At 41.7% G+C, this 23,414-nt stretch overlaps 1 protein-coding gene across 2 annotated transcripts in view; it reads left to right on the top strand.

The window, feature by feature from the left end:
* The window catches only part of TMEM87A (transmembrane protein 87A), a 161,008-nt gene that overhangs the window by 23,463 nt on the left and 114,131 nt on the right, over positions 1 to 23,414 (top strand). For both annotated transcript variants that reach the window (XM_085627094.1, XM_085627095.1), the window contains exons 4-7: positions 9,287 to 9,403; positions 18,083 to 18,136; positions 18,222 to 18,284; positions 20,809 to 20,956. In XM_085627094.1, coding sequence (XP_085483220.1) covers positions 9,287 to 9,403; positions 18,083 to 18,136; positions 18,222 to 18,284; positions 20,809 to 20,956 — 382 coding nt within the window. The remainder of the gene's footprint in view (positions 1 to 9,286; positions 9,404 to 18,082; positions 18,137 to 18,221; positions 18,285 to 20,808; positions 20,957 to 23,414) is intronic.

Here is a 23,414-nt window from a genome sequence, read left to right as displayed (position 1 = left end):
TCTGAGCCAAACAACAACCGAGATATCACCCCTAATCCCACAAAGCCCTGAAGGTCAGCGCTGCTCATGGCAACTCTGCAGGAGACTTAAGCCACTTGAATGCAAAAACAAATGGTTTTGAAGCACGCTTTAAAACGGTTTGTTTTTCCTTGCTTAAAGAGGCAGGAAAAATGGCCAACCTATCCCCAGCAACAAAAGTGGCCTACACAAGCAGTGAAACCAGTAACCGCCTAGCCAGCCCACTGGGAAAATACCTGATGCTGGCCCTGGTGGCACGATACCTTGATTGAGGAGGCCCATGGGACTCTGTACCGTCCTCCCAGGGGTGTCATTCAGGTGTGCATGGACTGTGTCTACTTCTATGTGGCATATAATTGAGGCTCACCCCAAATGCGTTTGCCCCTATGCCTATATTAAGGTGCAGGCACAGGGGCATGAGTGTTCCTCATGTGCATCGGAGTACGACGTCATTTAAGCGAGGTAATACCTCCGCAGGACAATATATAATCGATATTGCAGAAGGAGCCGCACAAGCATCTGCAGCCCCTTCTGTAATACCAGAGTGTCCCAGTAGCACAGAAAATAAGTGCAAAGGACCATTGACCTCTAGGGAACTTTGTATAGTAAGGCCACTAGAGCAATCCATTGCCTCTTCGTGACGATCAGCAAAGTTTGCAGCACAAGCTATGTTCAGAATGTTGTTTAGTTATCTGTTTCTGCAAGAGCTTCTTTCAAAATTAAGATAACTCACACCTACCAAAATTTTGAGATTTCTTCACAATTATACTTGTCAGAATTCCAGTCATTCTTGTATGTCTTCAAGCAAGTTACAAGTAAATGGTTTTACCAGGATTCCGCCTATTGGAGTAGAATAAATAGAGATCATAGTCCACATTATTTGGAGTTGAAATATACAGCAGCAAACTCTTTCTAGGTGTCAGTCTCCAATAGTTCGCAATAACCCTATATTGTAGAGACCACTGTGGTGCATCATTATGCCTTTTCATCTCTATATCCTCAGCTCTAATGGATGCAATTAGTATCTCAAATTACTTGTTCCACCTAGTCGACCTAGGAACAAAATTACTACACTTATTAACATAAAAATGGGACCTCACACCCATGAAAAGTTCATCCATGCAAGTGCTACTGCTTTGCAAAGCCATTTCTCTCCTGTGCCAATAAACCACCTTATCGGCATCAGATGGCAATCTCATTGGAGAACAGAGGAGCGCAGACTGTCCAAAGTGATTTGCCCCAGAAGGAAAAACAATTATAGTCTGCTCCAGAGACTGCCTCACCAGTGTATGGTTCTGCATCCATTGACTCTTTCCATAAATGTATGCCTACAGTTACTTCCTGTTTGTGCGCCAATGCACTAAAGTTTAATTTTGACAAAGGTGCTCGGGATACCCCAGAGTCTTCATTTATGACCCTTCCATCCAATATCTTGTGCCAATCCAAATCTGTTTCTCCTGATGCGGTGTAATCATTGGAAAAATTTGAGCTTTTGTTTGGAGTCTGATCTGTCCTTGGAAAGACAAGTTAATGATCTGTCGTCCACATGCTTCTTGTTACGGGTGCTGAAGAAAATTCTATCACTTTTTTCAGTTCATATTGTAGAGATCCAAACAACCATTTTGAGTTGTCTGAACTACTGCAATTCTCTTTTTCTGGTTGTATCAGCAGGTTTGTTGAAGGAACTTCAACACATCCAAAATGCAGCAGCCAACCTTGCTCTTAAAATTCTTTGGCATTCTTCTTCATCTGCTGCATTGGTCTCCTTACATTTGCTTCTAGTGGTGAAGAGGATTGCTTTTAAACATGTGCACAGAGCTTTTTAAGATGCTGGTCCAGTGTATTTTAGAAATAAATGTTTGTGGCATGTGTAGCTGCAAATAAATACGCTATGCATACTCCTGCCATCTAGTGTTGGGCTCAGACACGTGAAGCTTGTTATTCTTCGAAGAAGTCTTCCATTCACTATGTACAATGACTCCACCTATTACTGGTAATGCGCATGGGCATTGGTTCCATAGTTAAATAGTTATTTCTCTGCCGTCTGATTCTGATGTGTTTGTATAGAGCTCCGGGTTGATGCCTCTCTGTGATCGTCTTCGGTCGCCTTTGAACTTTTCCATACCCGTTGGAAAAAAGAAACTGTCTTCTGCAAAATCTTTCATTTTGTCAAACTTGACAACTGGATTCAATCTACTCCCCTTTGTGGCCCGCACCCTTGGGGCCTTCCTTCTCCGGTTATTGAGAATACGATCATCATAATGGAAAGCACACCATTTCCTCTACTGCCCAGAGTGTCAAGCAAAGTACCCCTGGACAGACCTCCATCAGGTTTGCAACTAATGTCTATCTCCAGAGCATGAGAAGGCCTCCTATGCGACCTGTCTCGCCTTCTACTACAAAAAAATTGTAATGAGCCGACGCACTCGGCATACCATAGCGCAGTGACAGGGGGATGATACCCCCAAACTCTTCTGCAAACGTAACATCGAGGAAGAAGAACTACCTGGACCTTCCATTGAGCAAGCTATCCACTTAAGCCCCCAGACCAGCTCGCAATCCGAGTCGGAGGTTGTCATGGTCCATTTGAAGAAGACGTCAACTGTGCATATAACCACTACTCCTCCACTTCAAAACCCCACTCAGGCAGAGCATGGCCCTTGAGGGGGTCATACATTGTATCCAGAGGCCATGCACCAGGCTTCCAGTCCACCACTGCCCGAGGGCCATGTTCGGCACCAGCATAAGGCTTCGGATCTGACACCGACCCGGCCTTTAGGGGAAGCACTTCACACGTTGGTGCCACAAGTGAAGCGCCTAACACACACTGAACATAGAGCAAGCACACCACGTGTGTGTGTATGTAGCACAAAGAACTGATGGTTCTGAAGCAATTTAGAGCACACACAGAGACCACAGTTCAAGGAAAGGGCTGTCTCCATCGGGGGCTGCGCCACACAGCAGCTACTACCCCATCACTCCTTCCCTGGGAAAGGGGCGTGAATGCCGGCCCAGAGTAGTGGAGTCCTCAAAAGGAAATGGCCATACCACCCAGCGAGGCTACGGGCTATTACTGTTCAGTGATTGCACCCCAGCGTTGTTTGTTGTTTTCCCTATACCCTTCAGGATCACTTAATTATCTACCACTGACTATAAGCGCTGTTCATTTAAATTATAAAAAGGTCGATTTCCCCCACAACCTCTGCACCTCCCAACCGAACATGAGCCGAGATAGAGTACATTTAAGAGGCCCGGTCACCATGGGAGGGAACTAAGTACACAAACGAGGGACAAATTCGACCAATAAGAAGCCAGCATTTTACCACACCACACAAAATAACGAATGGAAGGCGATTGTCGAGCCAAAAGCCCACAGAGTAATTACAGCATGCCTCGCAGAGCAGTGCATGCGCGCTACCCCTAGGCTGACCTAAAAACGACATCCAAAGACTACTCTGAAACCACCTTTGATTCCGGTGGGGCAAAAACCATGCTTGGCATGTAAGATGCTGAAAGCTCCATCCTTTGAGACCTCTGACGACTAGGAGCAGCCAAATTTGTAGCAGGAGCTCAAGGTAAGCAAAAACAGATCCTAATCCATCTGCGGTCTGGCAGGATGCTTATGCATTCTCCTTCCAAAAGACTACGGACACTGTTCCTAACAAGAGGAGGCTGACTTTTGAGGAAGATCTCAGCTTGGAGCCCAAACCACGAGCCAAGTAGAAGAAGATCCATGATCAGGCCACTAACCCCCCTTCCAGCCAGACCCGCCCTCCTTCCCCACCCTTCATCACATAGTCTCCTTCCCCACAGGGTCACCCCTCACCACACTCATCTGGGGGTTCCCCAAACTCATCACTTGAGGGGGGTAGTTCTTCCTATCCCATGGACCCGTTTGAGGCCATTTTCGACCCTCAGCCTCACAATGACCCCTGGGATGACTACAATATAGATCCACCTGGTTACACTGACCCAGAACTTTACCATGTTAAACAACCACAACCCACACAAACCCCCTCCATCCCCACCATATTGCACCACCTCATACCATGATGCCCTTAATCGGGCCGCCACCTTTCACAAGGTGGACTTACATACGGTCAAAGAGGATGAGGACTTCCTTGAAGAGACCTTCTCCTCCATGTTGCGCTCCCTACAGTTTTTACCAATGCTGAAGGGTATGTTGAAGACTACTCCTGACAGAATCACGGAGCTGTTTAAAGCCAGGTTGGTCACTCCAAGGCTGGACAATAAGTCTTCCCCATCAGATCCTCCTTACTTCAGGGGTCACCCTGATGCATGTCAATCAGGGAAAATATTTCACACTTGTGTTCCTTTCAGATGCAGAAAGTTGCAGTTATACCAAAAAAATCCCATATCTCAATTGCATTGCTATTATCTCAAATTCATCAAAAGGAAGTCATTTGAACTCTAAAACTTGAATCTTTTGATTCTTTATAATTTGTTTTAAGTAGCGCAACAAAAGATTTTAGAGCCTTTTATAATGAATATTGGGAACTATGTTAGCACGATTGTCATACAAGTGGATTATTTGGTCGGTAAGCATCCATACGATAGCAACAGAAATCAAAGATTAAAATAAACCAAAGACCAAACACAAGCAAATAATGAGGGAGAGCGGATCCATTTAGTTGGTATTTCTCAATCAGATGTTTTAAGTTCTCCTTGAAGGTTTTGAATGAGTGATCGGTGCCTATTTCAGGCGGGTTTGAGTTCCAGATTCTAAAAATATGTTCTCGCTATTACAGACAGTACTTTTTGTTTCTTGAATCTGGTGGTTTTAAGAGCAGGAATTCATTAGAATCCATCCCATCTTTTCCAGACAGGGAAGACTCAAGTGTCCTCTGGTTACAAAACATTAGTGTTCCAGGGCTGTCTCCCTGAGACCTGCATAAGATGTGTTATGTTGGTCCTCTTCTCAAAAAGCCTAATACTGACCTTGAAGTGTTGGAGAACTAGAGGACCATCGAATCCCCTTCCTCCCTGCCCCTTCTTCTTTAAGATTCTGGAAAGCTTTGTCACCAGCCAACTAATAACAATTAACTCAAAGGTTTCCAATATTGGCTCAGATCTGGGAACAGCTTTGAATCTCCGTCCTTACAATTGGGCCTGGCACTCCTCATCTGTTCAGCAGTGGAAGCTCCTACCTCCAGGTCCATCTCTACTTTTTAATCCGTCTTTTACCACATAGACCACAAAATCAGGTTTAGTTAGACCAGGTCCTACACAATGCATCAAAATTAGCAATTCCTTTTACATGCCTTTTAAGATTTCATATGGAGTCCTTCAGCCCTTCACCTCATCCCTTTGCTTTTAATTGTTATGTGGAACAGCTAGGTGAAGTTTTAATAAATCAGGCAATCTCTTTTCTCCAGTATTCTAATGACACCCAGTTACTTCTCGAAATTGTGTACTCAAACAGCCTCAAGGCCTTAATTTTCTCCTTCAAGAAAATTCAAAACTGAACGACAGATATGACACTTAAGCTGAACCTGCAGAAGTAATAGTTTCTCCCAGTCTTGGAAAGTATTATCACAAACTGGACAAACTAGCTTAAATCATTGGTCTTTCACCAGTCACCTTGACAGATGACTCCACCTTGATCCCCATGTGAAAGATCGTCTCTGTAGTCTCAAGCCCTTCCTTCAGGTACATTAATAGGAGTCATTAGCCAAACGTATGTGCAGTGAGAGCAGAGTGTGCTTCTTATTTCAGGGAAGGAACCAGATGAGTTTTATGAAGTGCTCGAAGTGGAAAGTTTTGTGAATCCCTTGAAAGTGGGAAATCTTTGAATGTTATAAATTTCCATATGCACACCTGGTTCCTTGCACTTACTCTTTTATGCCCTACACTTTCACTTTTGTGACTGAGGCTAGATTATTCCTTAAGGCAATCATACTGGATAAAATGTAGTGCTACAGTGCTAGGGCTTGATGTTTTGTCTGTCTGTGCTGCGCTCACTCGGTGGGCTCGGCGCATTGTGGATTTAAAGGGGATTATTTCTAATCCGCTTTCCTAAAAGTGAGCAATATTTAGCTCTGCTTTGAATGTGTTTGTCTTTTGTTTGGCTCCCAATTGCTTGTTTCTTCTGTTCTGTAGGTGATCTCCATAGGTTCTTAATGGTCGTTCACCATCTTTTGTTAGACAACCCTTCTATTGGCAGATTGAGGCAGATTTGGTAGTCATCGGGCCTTGCCATGCCAAAGTGGAGTGCAACATTCTGGAGTTGGTTGGTTCAACTTACCCTCAAAAGTCTTGGGCTGATGCATTTTATTTTTCAAAATTTCGCTACATAGCTGAAGAAAATAAATCTGCAATGTCATCCTCTGCAAACGTACAACTCACCATGCAATTTTATGTCACAACCATCTGTGGATAGTAAGAGTGAGTAAGGATAGTAAGAGCAGTGCACTTGCAAAGGACCCAGTGTACAGTTCAAGCAGTCCATATAAAATTCTATTTGAAATGCCACCAGGATGGGCTCAGGAAGCTGCATGATTAACTTGTGTTTGACAAGTTCAGTCTTAGAATACATGTGGATTGTTTGTTCATTAGGTGTATATTATTTACTAGCAAATCCTTGTAATTGGATATTCATTTCTTATTCCTTGCAATGACATTGAACCTTGCACTATCACTTATGCACTCGTTTATCCACCCTCAGACTTCTGCCCACCCACTCTCTATTCAAATATATCCACCCATGCATTCCTGTGTTTACCCTTCTGTCCGCAGACATACATCATACCCGCCACACAAATCTACCCACACCTATGCTTTTATCGACTCATTCTCATACGTCCATTATCCACCCTCATCCATTAAACTATAATGTGCAACCCACCTAGACTTGTGTCCATACAGCTGTACAAAATCACCTTCCCTCTATCATTGCACACGTCCAATTATCTCTAATCCTCTATTCGTCTTTGTACACACCTACACATCAGTCCAACTATGCACCTTGCACAAATTCCTTGTGTGCACGTATACGTATGTCTGAATGCATTTGTGTTGTCTGTGTGTATATTTGTGGTCTGCATGTAAGAGTTCCCATATGTGTTATTTCTTTCTGCTTCCAAACTTATCACAACAACCTATATCCATAATCACAAAGAACACCTGGATCCTAAACGAGCCAGATCTCTCTGCTTTGCCATTGCTTGTTTCGTTCTCGTGGGCTTCCACCTGCACTTGTCTTTGTACATAACTCAGTATATGTAATGCCTTGCTATCCCAGGGCACAGCTTCAGGATACAACTCGTTTTCCTATCTCTACACTTTTAACCATTTTACTGTGAGAACTTATCCTGTTACTGCTGTTTGGTACCAGCTTACAAACAGAGGCCCAGTTGTGGCATTTGTTACACTCCTCTTCCATTTCCAGTCTGTAGTGGAGAGGACCCGGTTGGGTTTTCTCTTACGACAGATGCAGTTGACTTTGAGACCCCCATCAAATTCACCGCCTGCTACCTCTGCTAGTTGGTTTTCCATGAGTCACTGCCTTTACCATTCCTCCCTTACCAATTCCATCATCTTTTTTGTCAGAGCAATTACAGGAAAACGCTGCGGAGAAACCAAACATGTCAGTAGGTATTGAGGTTACTGGTCACACTTCAGCATTTCATACTGGATCCCCGCTAGTCTCCATTGCCCAGAAACATCTCTTTTCCGTACACCAAATATTACCTAACCTCCCAACAATAGCAACTGTCTGCAACCTTTACAGTCATTCGATTATGAGCAGGCATTTCTCTGTTCCGCATCCGTTCAAGACCAGTGCATTGGAAATCATCAATACAGCCAAAAGCCCTATATAGTCCGTCAACTTCGGGCCCACTTGATGCTCTCAAATGCTGTGAGGCTTCAAGAACCTTAACCATCAGTTGCTATCCTCCTATACTCTAATAATTGACTGCTTTGTTCCCTGGATTAGAATCCCAGAAAGGAGCGGCAAAAAAACACATTTGTATTCCTCCTGATTCCTGGTCACACCTTCCTCACAGGACCTCTCTCTTCATTTTTTGTTCCACCCCCACACTGGGAAAGTTTTAAAATCAGTCTGAAAGCTCTTTGGTGTAGGTGCTGATCCTAGCTGTCACATTTCCGTCATCTTCACTTTGCCAAAGTAGTCCATATTGACAATGCAGTTCAAAACAGAGTAGTGTTAACTCTGAAAATAGTAGCTATTATTAGCCTAGTAGGTACACTTACATCATCTGCTAAGGATGTTAGGTCTTATTTACAGACTTATGATGGCCTTGTACCTTGATTTAAAAGTGTAACTTATAGTGGTGGAAGTTATGCTGTGTATATAAACATTCTCGAACCTTTGTAAGCTGGAGACATAACTTATATGTGCCTACCTCATGTACCCTTCCTTTTAATTTGAGGGTGTCTCCAGGGATGGGGCAGAGGCGTGATTAGGGAAATTCCATTCCGGAGCAGTGCACTCTCACTCAAATATATTTCTACGTTCAATTCTCACACTTATCTGCACACTTAAGTTACTACTCAAAGATACAGGTGTAACTGATGTAGAAAGTTTGGGAAGGAGCACAGTTCACAGTAGTATCCATAAGTGGTGGTGGAGAAATAAAATATTTCTAAACTTAGTTTAGTAACATGTGACATTTCCTAAATCTGGTGTGTTTAGTTAGTGCTTCACATGTGCAAAGATAGAGCTGGGAGAACAAACTTAAACCCCACACGACAGTCGTAAGTTACATTTGTTTGTGAAGAAAATTTTAGTAAATATTTCAAACCGGATTCACTTCAAAACAGATGTGCCTTAACTTATATGAGACATACTAGAACATGTATTCTGCCTTTTATTAAGCTCTCAGCAGAGCCACCAGTCTTTGAGCATGAGTGTGCTCCGGCTATGAAATGGGGCCTTGTTTTCTAATTAAAGACTTTTTATTTGTGCCATGAGTCCTAGTTTCAAACATTGTGCACATAGCAAGCTTTCAGACCAACATGTTTGAAATTGAAACTGAAGAAAATTATAAAACCAATTTTAGCAATGTATTGTCTTCACTGATGATATGTTTTGGTTAAGCAATCTGTGGTGTATCTGTCTTGTATGCTATCTATTACTGTTATGTTATGTTATAAAGGGTTTTATAGCGCGCTCAAATACTCAAGAGTGTCCTGTCACTAAGCAGGTTACCTAGTACATGATAGTCATAGTTGGGTATTTACTATACCAGAGTGTTAAAAAAATCTCACTCTATTTTTCTAACAGGAAGAAAAATGTCTTCACTATTTCGAGTCCACGTCTGAAAAACAACCAGGCAGGTCTGGGTCATACGCCATGGCTTCGCTCTTCTTCCCTGATTGTACGGATCTCTTGAAACCACAGGTATTTGCAGTGGTTGCTAAGTGGTTTAGCATTCACAGTGGCAGAATACAAATAACGGCTATGAAGTGCTCAAACCATTCTTACAGGACTACAGATGCTTATTGAACTGGACTGCCTCTTCTAAGGGTCAAGATTGATTAATCTTGGCCCTTCTGTAGAAGAGGTGTTCTAGTTCAAAGTGCTAAACCATGTGCTCACTGAACCGGAATTCAAGTAACTCTTAACAGGTTTTGGCCTTGCTGGACATCATTGGTCCTTTGGTGTATCCTATGGCACACTGACCCACATCTGGGTATGTTCCGCTCACTTGGGTAATTCGCTGCAGCACTAATTTTAGGTTGTCCGGATGGGGTATATACTGCATCTAGTAAATGCCATTACCACGGCCAAGGTTAACTCCTAGTACATGTTTTTTGCTTGTAAGCGATGTATAACATGCAGAATCATGATTTAAAGGACCATATACAGCTTCCCCCCACTAACCTCCCTTAACGCCCCCTCTTTACATTTCAGTAGGTTTGACTTGCCAAAATCTGTGAAGGAAGACGGAGGGTGTATTAATTATTACACAGCTTGGAATGTCAATCCCTGTGCAAATGGGACTGGAATTTAGCCCCCTCTTGCACGTGGGGCCTTAGCACACTAGTGATAGATGGAAATGGTTGGTTGATCAGAGCCTGTAATGGCAATGGCACACAAAATTATGGAATGTCTTCAGAGGTTGAGCTCAACTCATGTATTTTCCACCATTAGTTTGTTGTAGTATGTTGGCAGCCACTTGTGCCAGACACAGAGACAGGTTTGTTGTTCTTGCACAAAGACAAAATTACACACAAAGGCACTCTATAAATCAAATAACATACGGTTGCCATTGTCCACAAAAAGTGTCTGATTTTGACATTGTAAAAACACTGGCCTGCTTCCAATGTGACTCATGGCAGAAGAAGATAATGTGTTGCCAAGGTACCTGCTTGCATTACCGTGTCCTGGAGTTCATACAAGTGGCGACATGTGGAACTGAAAGTAGTTTTGGTGGCCACGCATGATACCAGCGTGCTGCATCCGGTGACGTTGGTTCCGGTCCAATGTGGAGAGCAAGCAGAAAAAGGGAGCTGGTGTGAACTGGATTCATGAGCTCTGAATCGAGGGGCCTTGGGTGTGAGGACGCATTGCTGTACAAGCGGAGGAAATTTTGGAGTCAGCCAAGCAGTCTACGCGAGAGTCGGTGCGAGAGGTTTGTGTGCAAGCTCTGCGTGCTTGACTGGTTGCTAAACAACCAGTCATCGTATGCGCAAGTGTGGCCGGCTCGTGACTGGAGCATCATCGTGCTGGTTGCTCTGACAACGCTCTAAACGTCCTACTGGGAAGCGTCTTTACTCACATTACGTAACATCAACGCCATCTTAGTCTCCTCAAGCCGTCATATACGCTCTCTTCCAGTTTGTTCTGACCACATCGGAAAAGGAGTCTGCAACGCACATTTCGGTGAAGCGCACACCTGAGAGCGGTAACCTTATAGTCGAAATTTCATTGATGGTGCGTGCATTTCGGTGAGGGGCACACCATACTGTCTGGCCATACTTAGTTTTGAGTGCAGTGCTGGCACATACGTAGCAATTGCTGTGTTGAGGCAATCCCACTCAATATTACTGCAGGTTATTATTTGGTGGCAGTTACATGTATGTTGTAATGTTATTACCAAGATAGTAGTATTGCACTACTTTATATACATTTTTTTTGGGGTGGAGAACAACACTACCTGCACAGTTGACAATAGTATAAGGTACTGGTTGAAACAGATTTACTCACACCTTATTAGTTATAGCACAGTCAGGTGATTTTTTGTGGGTTTTTTTCTCTTCATTCAAAGGTTAGATGTTGCCTCTTAGCCAACTTTTTAAGCAAACCTATTTATCTACTTAAAATGGCTTCTCAAAGCTGCAGACTTACACCTCTGGTACCATTTCTTCTTCGTCCTGGTGAGCCTTTATTGAAATGGCCTGACTGGGAGAATTATTTCCTGAATTATGCATCTGCTATGGAGGAGGAAAATAAAGAGGAGTTTACACCTTCAATGGAAAAGAAAGTTTAGGGCCAGAAGTGTTATCAGTATATAAGAATATGGGGAAAAAGTCAAGGCAAACAGAGAATGCAAATGTTTATGTGGAAGCATTAGAGGATTTAGATATTCATTACCATCCTACTGTTTCCGTAGCCATTGACAGATACTCTTTTTTCCAGAGGAAGCAAATGAAAACAGAATTATGGAAGATTATGTGGTGGCATTAAGGAGACTGTCTGTATCTTGCAAATTTGGTGCTTTGCCTGACAATCTTATACAAGATCAAATTGTGATGCATTCTAACAATGCAGGGATACAAGAAAAACTGTAGGTGTGTGGAGAGTCTCCTCTGAATTAAATTGTGACGATAGTGAAAAAGGCAGAAATGTCTAAGAGATGTACTAAAGCATTTCTAAAGAACAATAGTGAAGGGAAAACGATTGGTAATGTGTCCAGTTCCAAGGCAGAAGGGAGGAAGAGTGATAAACGCACTTAAAAGGCTAAAGATTGGAAAGGTAGAAGTCAAAACATCTGATGGGGAAGACAAATGCCCCTCTTGATTTCGATGTGGTAGTAAGGGTCATATGGCCAGAGATAAGTGTTGTCCACCTATGAAGTCCAAATGTGTTTTTTGTGGGATTATAGGCCACTTCGCGAATGTTTGTAGAAAGAAGTTGAACAAAGGGAACAAGAAATATGTGAAGTGTGTGGATGACAAGGCGGATGAGGAAGAGGAGGGTAGTGAATCATTGAGCGAGTAAGGGGTTTTATGTATCGATGATATGTGGAGCAGTGACAAAGTGGTTCAGGATGCATGTCCCAAATCAAAGAAGAAACCAATGTGTGATATAACTATTGGGGGAGTTCAGATGCAAATTGTTTCTGATTCGGGGTCTCCTTCCACTATAATTATAGCGATCTGTGTGGGAGGATACATTTGAGAAAGTGCTAGGTGAAAGTTTGAAACCTACAGATATTCATCGAGTGACGTTCACAGGTGAGGAGATTCCCATGGTTGGGTTTGTGGAGGAGGAATTTTGATTCAAAGACGAGCATGCCAGAGGGAAAGTATAAGCGGCACAAAAAGGGCCATCAGTTTCGGGAAGGGTTGATCAGGGGGGCATTAGGGATTATCCTTGATCCCAACAGAGGGAGCCAATTAATGTTACTCAGTGAACATGATGAAAGTATTGTGAAGGAAGTCTGGCAGCAATTTCCTAGTGGCTTTTTAGGTAAGGTGGGGAAGATGTGCAGATATGTGCAAAAATAGTTCTGAAAGAAGATGCAGTCATAAAGCTAGATACATTCCTATTAGCATGTGTGAGTGGTGGCAGAGTTGTATGCATTGGAGAGCAAAGGCATAATAGAACCAGTTGAATGTGCAGAATGGTTAGCTTCCTTCGTCGTCGCACGCAAATCGAACGGTCGTTTGCATCTATTGATTGATCTCAGAGATTAAAACAAACGTATTCTGGTGGATAAATTCCCCTTGCCCAGGATTGATGAGCTGCTTGCACAATCTTAAGGAGTAAAATGGTTCTTCACTATTGATTTAACCTCGGCCTATCACCAGATTCAGTTGCATCCCTCCAGTAGGAACTTTGGTTGCTACAGGTTTGTACGCATGCCTTTCGGTCTTGCATCAGCTGCCGCTTTATTTCAACACTTAATGCACAAGATATTTAGGGGCATGAAGGGGGTCACTTATTTCCAAGATGATAATCTGGTGATGGGCCAAGACAAATCCGAACACGATGAGAGATTATAAACCATCCTAAAAAGATTAGCGGAGAAGGGATTGACTGCAGAATTGAAGAAATGTAAATTTGCTATGAAGGCTGTCACCTATTTGGGTCATGAGGTTGGAGGTGGCATCATCTCTCCCAAGAAAAGTTTAATTGATGCAATCAGTAATGCGTCTGCTCACAATTCCTAGGAGAAAGTTAGATCTTTCTTAGGATTAGCAGAATTCTATTCTATATTGGTACAGAATTTTGCTATGAAAACGCATGGACTGAGGCAATTATTGAAATTAAAACAGGAATTTTTGTGGAATGACAATCTGCAAAAAGATTTTGAAAGGATAAAACAAGATTTGTGTACTGCTCTCTCTTTGCAAGGTTGTGACACTACAGCAAATTGTATTATAACCACTGATGCCAGTGGGAAGGGATTAGGGACAGTTCTAACACACTCGGGTGAGGAGGCCATAGTAGGATTTGCTTCTCGATCTCTGTCTCCGGCAGAAGAGACATTTTCTGTTATAGAGAAGGAAATGTTAGCCACGGTTTGAGCCATGGAGAAATTCAGGCAATATGTTTGGGGGTCCCAATTCACCCTGCGCACGGACCACAAACCCTTGGTGAAAGTTTTGGCTTTTGAAGGGATAGTTAAAGCTGCTCAAAGAATTGCAAAGATGACTTTAAAATTGCTTGCATTTATGAATGAAGTGAAGTTTCTACCAGGGAAATGGAATCAAGTAGCTGATTACTTAATTAGATCTCCTTTACCGTGTAGTGGTGTAATTGAGGAGGATTGGTAAGATTTTAGAGTGGCTATAATCGGAGAGAAAAACAATGCAATTCTGAAGGAGGAATGGGATCTCGAATACAGCGAAGACGCCATGCTGTGCAATGTGACCAAATTTATTGTTAAAGGATGGCCTAGTAAAAGCGAGTTACAGGAGTAGTTAAAAGCATTATGGGAAATCAAGGATGAGTTTTCTATCAATAATGCCAACTATGTTTTCAAGTGTGAGAGATTGGTGGTTTCAAATAGGTTAAAGGTAAGGGTGCTAGAGATAAATCACGAGGGACATCTGGGTATTGTCAAATTGAAAAAGAGAGTCAAATCCTTATATTGGTGGCCAGGTATGGATGCTGATATTGAGAGGTTCGTAAAACAGTCTACAATGTGTGCCAATTCAGACAAAGCAGAACATATGTTAAGACCGACCTTAGGATGCAGACAGACTGCTGAGCATCCCTGGGAGGAATTGTGCATAGATTTGTTGGGCCCCCGTTTTGGATGACCAGGGAGAATACAAACATGTTATAGTTGCCGTCAACCGCTATTCTAAATGGCCCGAGGTGGAAGTAACTGACAGTTATGACAGCAAGTGCGTGGTAAATTTCCTTGAATTTGTTTTTGCGGAAGGTATTCCTAAATCTATCCTCAGTGAGAATGGTCCTCAATTTGTTTCAGACACATTTGAAGGATTTCTAAGCAGGAATGGAATAAGTGGTAAGAAAACACCTGTTTATCATCCAGCTGGTAATGGCGTTGTAGAACGCTTTAACAGAGTTGTAACAGAGCATTAGTGCTCCCATAAATGCCGGTAAGGATTCAGTAAAGGAACTCCATAGCACTATCTGGGCATAAAGAATAACACTCACTGGTACAGGTTACAGCCCATTTAGGATCCTGAGAGTTAGGGAACTGTTCACTAAGGACAATGTTACATGGAACAAAATGAGGGTTTGTGGGAAATGGTCACCTGCTGTGGTGAGATCCAATTTAAGGAAAATGCAAGAAGTCTATAAATCTTATTTTGATAAGAAACATGGTACGAAGGATGTATATTTAAACCAAGGGAATTGGGTGAGAGTAAAGTTGGGGTTCAAAACAAGCAGGTTTTCCGTGCCAATTCAAGTAATTGAAGCATATTCTAAGTCAGCAAAATTGAGTGACAATAACGTGTGGCATCATAGCTGGATGGCAAGGTGCAATAGAATTCCGGGTTGGGAAAATGCTAAAAGTATTGATGCATCTACATCTATGGAATGGATGTGGGAAGAAGTGACAAATACTAATACAGAAAATGCTGCTGTACCTGTTTCTTCTATGAAGGAAGGTGCAGCCAGTGAGTGCTTGTTACAATCTTCTGGCCAGTCTGGTGGTGTGACAATTACACGCAAGGGCAGACCAGTGGTCTTACCCAAGAGATTTAGTTGTTTTGTTATGTAATTCTTTTTTTTAAGGAGGAGGATGGGGTGCAACTAATGACTTTTGAGAATGTGAATCTGTGTTATGCCTTGTATTCAACTTGGACGTCCTTCCATTGTTCTAGCCAGCTCATTTAGTTACCTTTTGAAAACCCGTTTTGTTAGTATTCTACCTTTTTTTGTTAGTATTTGTAAAACCTTTTCATTAGCATTTCTAGGTGTTGTATTTGTATGCAAAATTATACCATGGAAGTTGCACCTCCTGTAGGACTGATGACTTGGGTGCGATGGTTCTTTGCATTTAAAATAAATTAGGTTTGGGTTTCACTTGTGTAAAGAAGGGAGATAAGGTATCTTGGTTACCGGTTTCTTGGTAACAGGATCCAACAGCTTCTGTACAAATTCTAGAATGATGGGGTGTGGGTGGCAGTTTAAGGCAGCTACTGAAGCTGTAGGACGTACCTGCTTGCTCCAATAAAGTGTACCTACTTACCTGCATTACCGTGTCCTGGAGTTCTCACACTGGCCCCTGTTAACAAGTCTGTAAGCTAGCAACAGAAGTGACCTCGCAATAGGGATGAGGTTGCTGAGGTTTATTCTGCTCAAGGTATGTAACCTTTGTCATCTTCAGTAAAAGTCAAGATCCATTTCTGTGCTTAAAAGCCCTCTGACACGTACAGTGTTTCTGGGCCTTCAAAAAGGCTTGTTTGCTCTTGCAAAGAAGTTGCTCAGTAGTCAGCATTTTGCAGCAAACATGTTTGCTTGCCTTCATAAAGATGGCCCCTGCACATGCAAAGCCCCAAGACATGGAATATAGGCATTCAACACATAATATTGATTAATACAATATCAATACAAAGTCATACTCACATTTACGTCTTTAGTCCGATATTTTGGACATAGTTGGTAGAGACTGTAGTATAGAAACTCTTTACTATATTTTAATGTACAGTTTCAAAAAGTGTGACTTCTGACCTGTAGGTGTTATTGCTTTATGCATGTTTAATACTTCAAACAATTATTTAAAATCTTCAAACACTCCAGCTTATATTACGGTAAGAGAAAATATAAAAGCAATGCTTCCCAAATAAGAGAAAAATGCTAAATGCCATAACATTTATTCCAGCCATAAACAATCTCTTTACTCTCCCAGATACTTCAGAACAAGATGACTTTTCAATTACCTGCAAAAATCAAGGAGATTTGTTGGCACAAAAATGTTAATTAAAATGCCTCTTTGATGAGATAAAACAAAAATAATAGTTGTTTTAGAGTCTTTACCAGGGTAGATGCTGGTATATGATGCCCAGAAATGCTCCCACTTGAGGGATATTCGAATGTATCATTTGCACAGAGGAAGTACAGTACAATCCCCCCTCTGTCACAGAGACAGGCTCTCGGCACATCATCGAGGACATGCAGCCAATCTGAAGTATAAGACCTTTCCATGGAGTAATAAAGGATATTCTCAAGAATAAACAAAGGTATATGCCATATGATTCAGCCTTTGGTGGGTCCCTTTCCGCAACCACAAGTTATCAGAGCTGGAGTTAAAGAAGCTGGAGAAAGCTGGTGTTATTCAGCCACTACATTGGTTCACATTCTGACTGTCTCCCATTGTGGTTACTCGCAAGACCAGATACCTGGCTAGATCAGAATATGCATGGCCATTAAGCTCTACACACTGCCATTAGCAGGGAGAGACCTATCGATTCTCCCACCTCCAAAAGCAGAGAAAATACTGTTCAACTATTACAGGGCACTGTAGTTCTCCAAGCCAGATCCCTATCCGATGTACTATCTACTGGGGCTGCACTCTGAACACTTAAGACAACTGCTTTCTCCACCAATGTACTGTGCAGGTAGTGTTGGCAGGGTTAAGTTATTGTGCTTGTACCGAACCATAGCTGGGCAATTATAGTGGTATTTGGGTTTTACCTTGTAACCATACCTGCATTTTAAGTGTGTTTGTAATGGCATGTCAGAGGTTTGTAAGCATACTTTGTAGTGTTTTGAGCAGAGGGAACCATAATTTCTCTTTACCTACGTTTTTTCATTGAAATATATATTATGTTCCATGACAGTGAAAATAGATGTGGCACAATAATGCATTTTATTTGGGGCAACTGTACACATAAATATGTATTCACACATTTATTAATACAGTGCAAAGGTCAAATTAAAGTTTAATATCAAAGCACAGCAAAACCAACATGAGAAAATACTTTTTGTTACCTCAACGATTGCATTTAACAATTACTTTACACAAGGAAACAACTCTCCTTATAGATCGGCTAGCTCATCCTTGTGGCACAGATTTAACCCCTTGCAGCCTGGATTTGGTTAAATAACTTCTGATAAAATAAACACACATGAAAAAATGCCATGGGATAAACCATAACCCATATATGGAGACGCAAAGAATAGAATATGCTATTTATTAAAATTGTTGAGGAAAGGGAAGAGTATCATGACTCAATTGAGGCTTTGCCTCTCCTCAATCATGCCCCCCATCCCACAATATCCAGAAAAGTAATAATTAGTACAGCACACTATGTGCCTCTGTATACACATTATGGATATAGGGTAGCAACTTTGTATCTTGGTTCAATTTGACAACTAATGCTGTCTAGGAGGTTTTCTAATTTGCCTTTGTCTCTCTCTTTATTTAAGGAGTACTACAAGGAGTTTGTCCACCCGGCAGCCCTTACTTCGGAGAAACAGCAGGTAATCGTGTGTTAATGTAGCCACCTACCTCTGCCTATTTAGCATGGACGAAACACTTACCATAACTTTGCTTTATTTTGTCAAGGGCTTGAAAAATGCAGAGAATGCAACACATATTTCTGTGTTGCCAGATCAGTCAGAGAAACCGGTAAGTACTTTTAGTGTGATTTGGGAATGTGTGTTTTTCTTTGCCCACCTCAAATGTGATTTGTGCACCTTGGAGAGGAGATACTTAGATGCACATCACCTGTATGGCAGTGTGAGGCCATTCATGTGAAACCCAGGGTGCTAGGCTCGATTGTGCCCCTGCCCTTCATGCATGGAACTGTTCACCAGCTCATCCCCTAGGCCCAGTGTGCCCTCTTACCAGGGTTAAAATGTGTCGGAATGTAGGTTGTAGCAAGATAAATACTTTCAGTACATACAAAGATGATTCATGGACAAATGTAGTACATAGGCACAGCAAACTCGATAAAAATCAATCATGGGGTATTAGCAATAATAAACTGGAACTTGGTGATTAACACCGTGCAACTAGAAACTAAAGAACATGTTCAACCCTCATCACTGGACAGCATACTTTAAGGCATTTCCAACAAAGACACAAGGATACAGGAACAGCAGATATGAATAATTATTCCTATGAAATGCCTGTGTGAAATGCCATTGTTTGATATTGAGTTCTTTAACTGTTTAACCCTCTGCTAGAGTTCCCACATGAGCCAGCTGAATTCCTCCCCTTGTCACAGCTCATCATGTCACCGGACATTGCACAGTAGGTCTCAAAGTTTTATAGCTTAGTGTCTCACTCTCGGGTAGCTACGACTGCCCATAACCACCACTCTTTAGAAATACTGTTGCACTCCAACTGGCGCCCTGTCCTTGAACCATAGACAGAAATTATTACTTTACAAATTGGGCAACTGGATATTCCTGATATCTACTTATGGTTTACATTTTATGTGCTGTGCCTATGTGGCCATTGATTGGCAGAAACGGAGACTGCTTCCACGTGAATAGGTGTGTTGTGGTCCTTGTTATTAAACTTAAGAAAACAATAAATATAAAAGTAACTGTTTAACCCAGTTAACAAGCCAAACCCAGTTTTTGATTTTAGGCGTCAATTGCAAGATTGCTACATAGCCTACTGAACATGCTTTTTATAAATATTGTGGGTTGGCCGCAAAGATCTTAGTCAGCTCTCAATAGTGACTGTGCACTGGTTAAGATCTGTTTGGCTGTTTTATCCCTGTTCTTTATGCAGACTTCCTTTTTTATCCTTTCCTTTGTCATTCTGGAGGACGACTGTTGGAACAATGATGTAAATACAAGTGACTCACTGATGTGACAATTGTAAATTTATTACAAATTCGACCTTCTTAATAATATCCTCACCATCCAGTCCTGTACTTCTGATGTTGATATATACCTAGTTACGGATAGAGCCAGACATGAGCATGATTTTGTGTCCAGGATGCACAAAGGTGCTGGGAGTATCCCTCCCATGCCCTGGAGGAGTATCTTTTTAGTATGGAGTAAGGTGAACTATGGACTAGAAGAACATTAGGCTGTATTGTCAGGATCTTTAAAGGACCAGCAGAACCTCCGGCCTAACCGTGTAGACAAAAAAAACATAGTGCACTAAGCTAACATCCAGTTGTCTGAACTCTTGCAAAACAGTCATCTTGCGAAACATAGAAAATCCCCCTAGTCATGTTGTACACGATTTACAGCAGTGTAATCAATAAAGGGTCATTTTTATAAAACTCCCTACTGGGTTCTTGAGCACAACTTAGACTTTAGATGTAGGTGGGGAAGTGGATTTCTCTACAAGAAAATTAGTTTCTTCATGGAGAAAAAAGTTAAATGCTCTAATGTTCATGCTCTTTAAACTTACTTGTGTCGATTTGTCACCTTACACCTACCACTTGCATTTTTTGTGACAACCAAAGAGTGAGGATCCTAATCAAATTCTAGGACCTGTACTGGGTGTCTTCTTTTAGTCAAGAACCCATACCAACCTGGTATTTAGCAATTAAGTATCGGGATGGGGGCACTCACGTTTTTGGGAATAACATGGATTTTTATGCTTAACAGACAAAACCTGCATGCTACGGAAAATTTAGTGTACTTTTCTCCTGCTACATTCCGACATGTTTGGCCTGCTGAAATGTAATGAAGGGTGAGATATTTATCATACCCAGTGATTACTGGTTGCGTTAAATAAGACTCAAGTTGTAATTCCGACCCCTAAGAAAACAGGAGTTTGTGCAGGAGTCAGAAAACAATGACCCACTCATATTCAGGGTCATAGTTTTTATACTGTATGGAATGAATAACATAAGTAGTAAAGTACAGAGTGGCTTTAGATCACAAATCCTTGTTAGCCCATGCCATGCGATTTTCCCTTTTGAAGTATGATATGTCACAATATGTATTGTTTAATGCAATTACACACAATTTCTTTTTTTAGTTAAAAAAAGTTCTGCTGTATAGTTTTTGAAATATCTTTGTAGCTAATTTGTAACAGGGCAAGATGTGTGAGTGGAAGTGGTTCAGTGGTTAGTTCCAGAACTACAGCTTGATGTTGGAAATGTGTGAGGTGAATGCCAGCATTTCCAGCCATCTGTTCTCTGCTTCACTTGCCACATTCTGTCATCTTTGCTTTATAGACAATGTATGCCGTGATGAACACCTGGCACGATGGACCTTACATCTTCATAGTGAAAGTTAGTCCTGTGGCAAGCAAGACGGTGAACAGTACAGCTATGCAGGAAGCAGTAACCCCGGCCAGTCTCCTGGATAATAATGTAATTTCAAGTAAGTTAATTTTGTTCTGGTGGAGAAAATATTTTACAGGTAAGATTTAACCATCTTTTGTGTAGAAAGAACACATGGGTGTTATGCGGGTTTTGCACATAATTCAAAAAGTCATTGGACATGTCCCTTTATTTTCCCATTCCTTTTAGATGTCTCTTTTCTAGTAGGGTTTGAGTGTGGTATAACTCTAACCGTGATCTTTGTCAGTGATAATCTGAAACGCAAAGCTATCAATAGGCAGTCTTGCAGCACTGCATATTTAATAGTAATAGAGGTTTTTTTAAACATTTATTTGTACATTATTCTTAATGTATTGTAAGACAAATGATGCATATCGTTAATTATATTCTGTAGCTAGTTTATAATAGATACTCTTTCCCACATATTACTTAAATTAACATTCTCTCTAGACTGCTGGGTATATTAACATGTTCAGCACTATGGTGTTCCCCGGCACCAGATATCACTGTTGCTTGGCCAACTGCAAATTCTTTTGTAGTGTTTTCCACACAAATCTCTCATGGTTTAAATTTGATTGTCAAAGGTTTATATTTGTGACTTACCTACATTCATGTTGCCTGTAGTGCGCATGCTTTGACCATGAAGTGTGCATGGATAAAATCTGTGCCTTCATGCACCCTAAATTGCTTCAGAGAAACAGCAGATTTTATGTTCATGGCCTCATTGAAGGAGGAATCCACAGCATCAACTGGGGCCCCTTCTGGGGAAGACTTTTTCTCTCTTGGATTTCAACCCACCACTACATACTGAGAAATCTTTAACAGCACCACAAAAAAACAGGTGCTCATTCTTTCTAGATAGGTGCTGTAAATACTACAAGAAGAGGTCTAAAAAAGAGAGGTCTTCCTCTTTAGAGCCAGGTTCTATCCTAAGCCATCCCACTAAAGGTTTGTGTCTCCTTGGACCTCACAAGAGCAGGCATGTGCCTTTTAAAGGAGACTTAATGGCTATTTCTGGTCCACTCCTTCAGTGCCACAACTTCTTCAAGGACCTGATATCCAAATGCTATAACCCGTTACTATTGGGGGATGGGTGGTCGCTTCTTACTGAAATAGGAGTGCCTTCCCCTATTTTCAGAACAACACTACCCCCTCTTCCACCTCCTCCCATTCATGGATCACCATGCAGAGGTCACACTAATATTGCAGAAAAGGTTGAAAGAATTGAGTTCCCCTCAGAAAGAAGAGGTAGCTACTCCAGATGTTTTATAGTTCCTGGAAAAAGGAGTAGGTTTACGTCCGATTCATGATCTTTGATCCCTACTTCTGGAAAAGCAAATTTTTTATAAGGGCCTCCTGTACCCTTAGGAACTTTAGAATCAAGATTGGATGGTGCTCTTAGCTCTCCAGGATGTGTACTTCCCACAAGCTTTGACAATACCTAAGAATTGTGATTAGAGGTCATCACTATCAAGTCGGTCTATCTCTTTAACTTCACTTCTGCCCTAAGAGTATTTACAAATGTATTGCCCAACTCCCCAGACAATATTTCACAAATCTATCTGTATTTAGACAACAGGGTGATAAGACAGGATCTCCAGAGCAAGTTACCAGGCATTTGTGAACTACAGTTTCCCTTTTGCACAGCTGAGGATTTTTCATTAACCTTGGGCAGTAGTTTCTAATTCCAACCCAGCAGGTGAAGTTTACTGTTGCGGTCCTGAATATGATCTGAGAGCTAGTGTTTCCTCTAGTTAGAAATCCAGCATATTCAGCAGCTAGGTTTGAAATTCCAATCAAACACATTGTAGAAAGCTTAGTGTGTCTAAGTCTATCGCACCTCAGGGCCTCAACAATGTCCCTATCGAGCCAGGTCAGTCTCTGCAGGAGTTCCCTTCAATGGCATTTAGATTTGTGTACCCAGTTGATAGCCCCTGCCCTGGTGCAGCGTATTCTATGGTGATGATAGTCCAATGACTTGCTGTTCAGACCCCTTGTTTCAAGACCATATTGGTAGCTGACACTTGTGTCTGCATGGATTCACAACTATCAGTGGCCTCTGAAGTTATAAGGAGAGAATCCTTACCGTAAAATTGGTACAATTGAGATCAGTTTGCTGAGCCACGATCGCATATCTTCCCCTTAGGAGAGGATTCAGGTTGTGATTCGGATGGACAACTTGATAATGATGTTGGCTGGCTGATGCATGAGCAAAAGAGTAGGAGTAGGCTCACGGTTGTAACACAAAAACGTTTTGTGGCTCTTGTCAAGTGCAGAGAAATGTCTATAGCCAAAGAGTTTTAACAGCTAATCTTGCTGGGATACTTGAAGTGAAAGGGGGTGCAGTTCAATAGGCAACTCTAATTCCTGTACAAATGGGAGCTTCACTTGTAAACTCTTTGAAAGGTCTTCTCAGCATGTGTTCTTCACTGGTTGGCCTATTCCTTATGTGGCTCAGTAAAACATGTCCGCCCTTCTCCTCAACACAATTCCGTCCA

The sequence above is a fragment of the Triturus cristatus genome, chromosome 9 (genome assembly GCF_964204655.1).
Source record: "Triturus cristatus chromosome 9, aTriCri1.1, whole genome shotgun sequence".
In the NCBI taxonomy this organism is placed as follows: Eukaryota; Metazoa; Chordata; class Amphibia; order Caudata; family Salamandridae; genus Triturus; species Triturus cristatus.
This window is presented reverse-complemented; position numbering and strand designations above follow the sequence as displayed.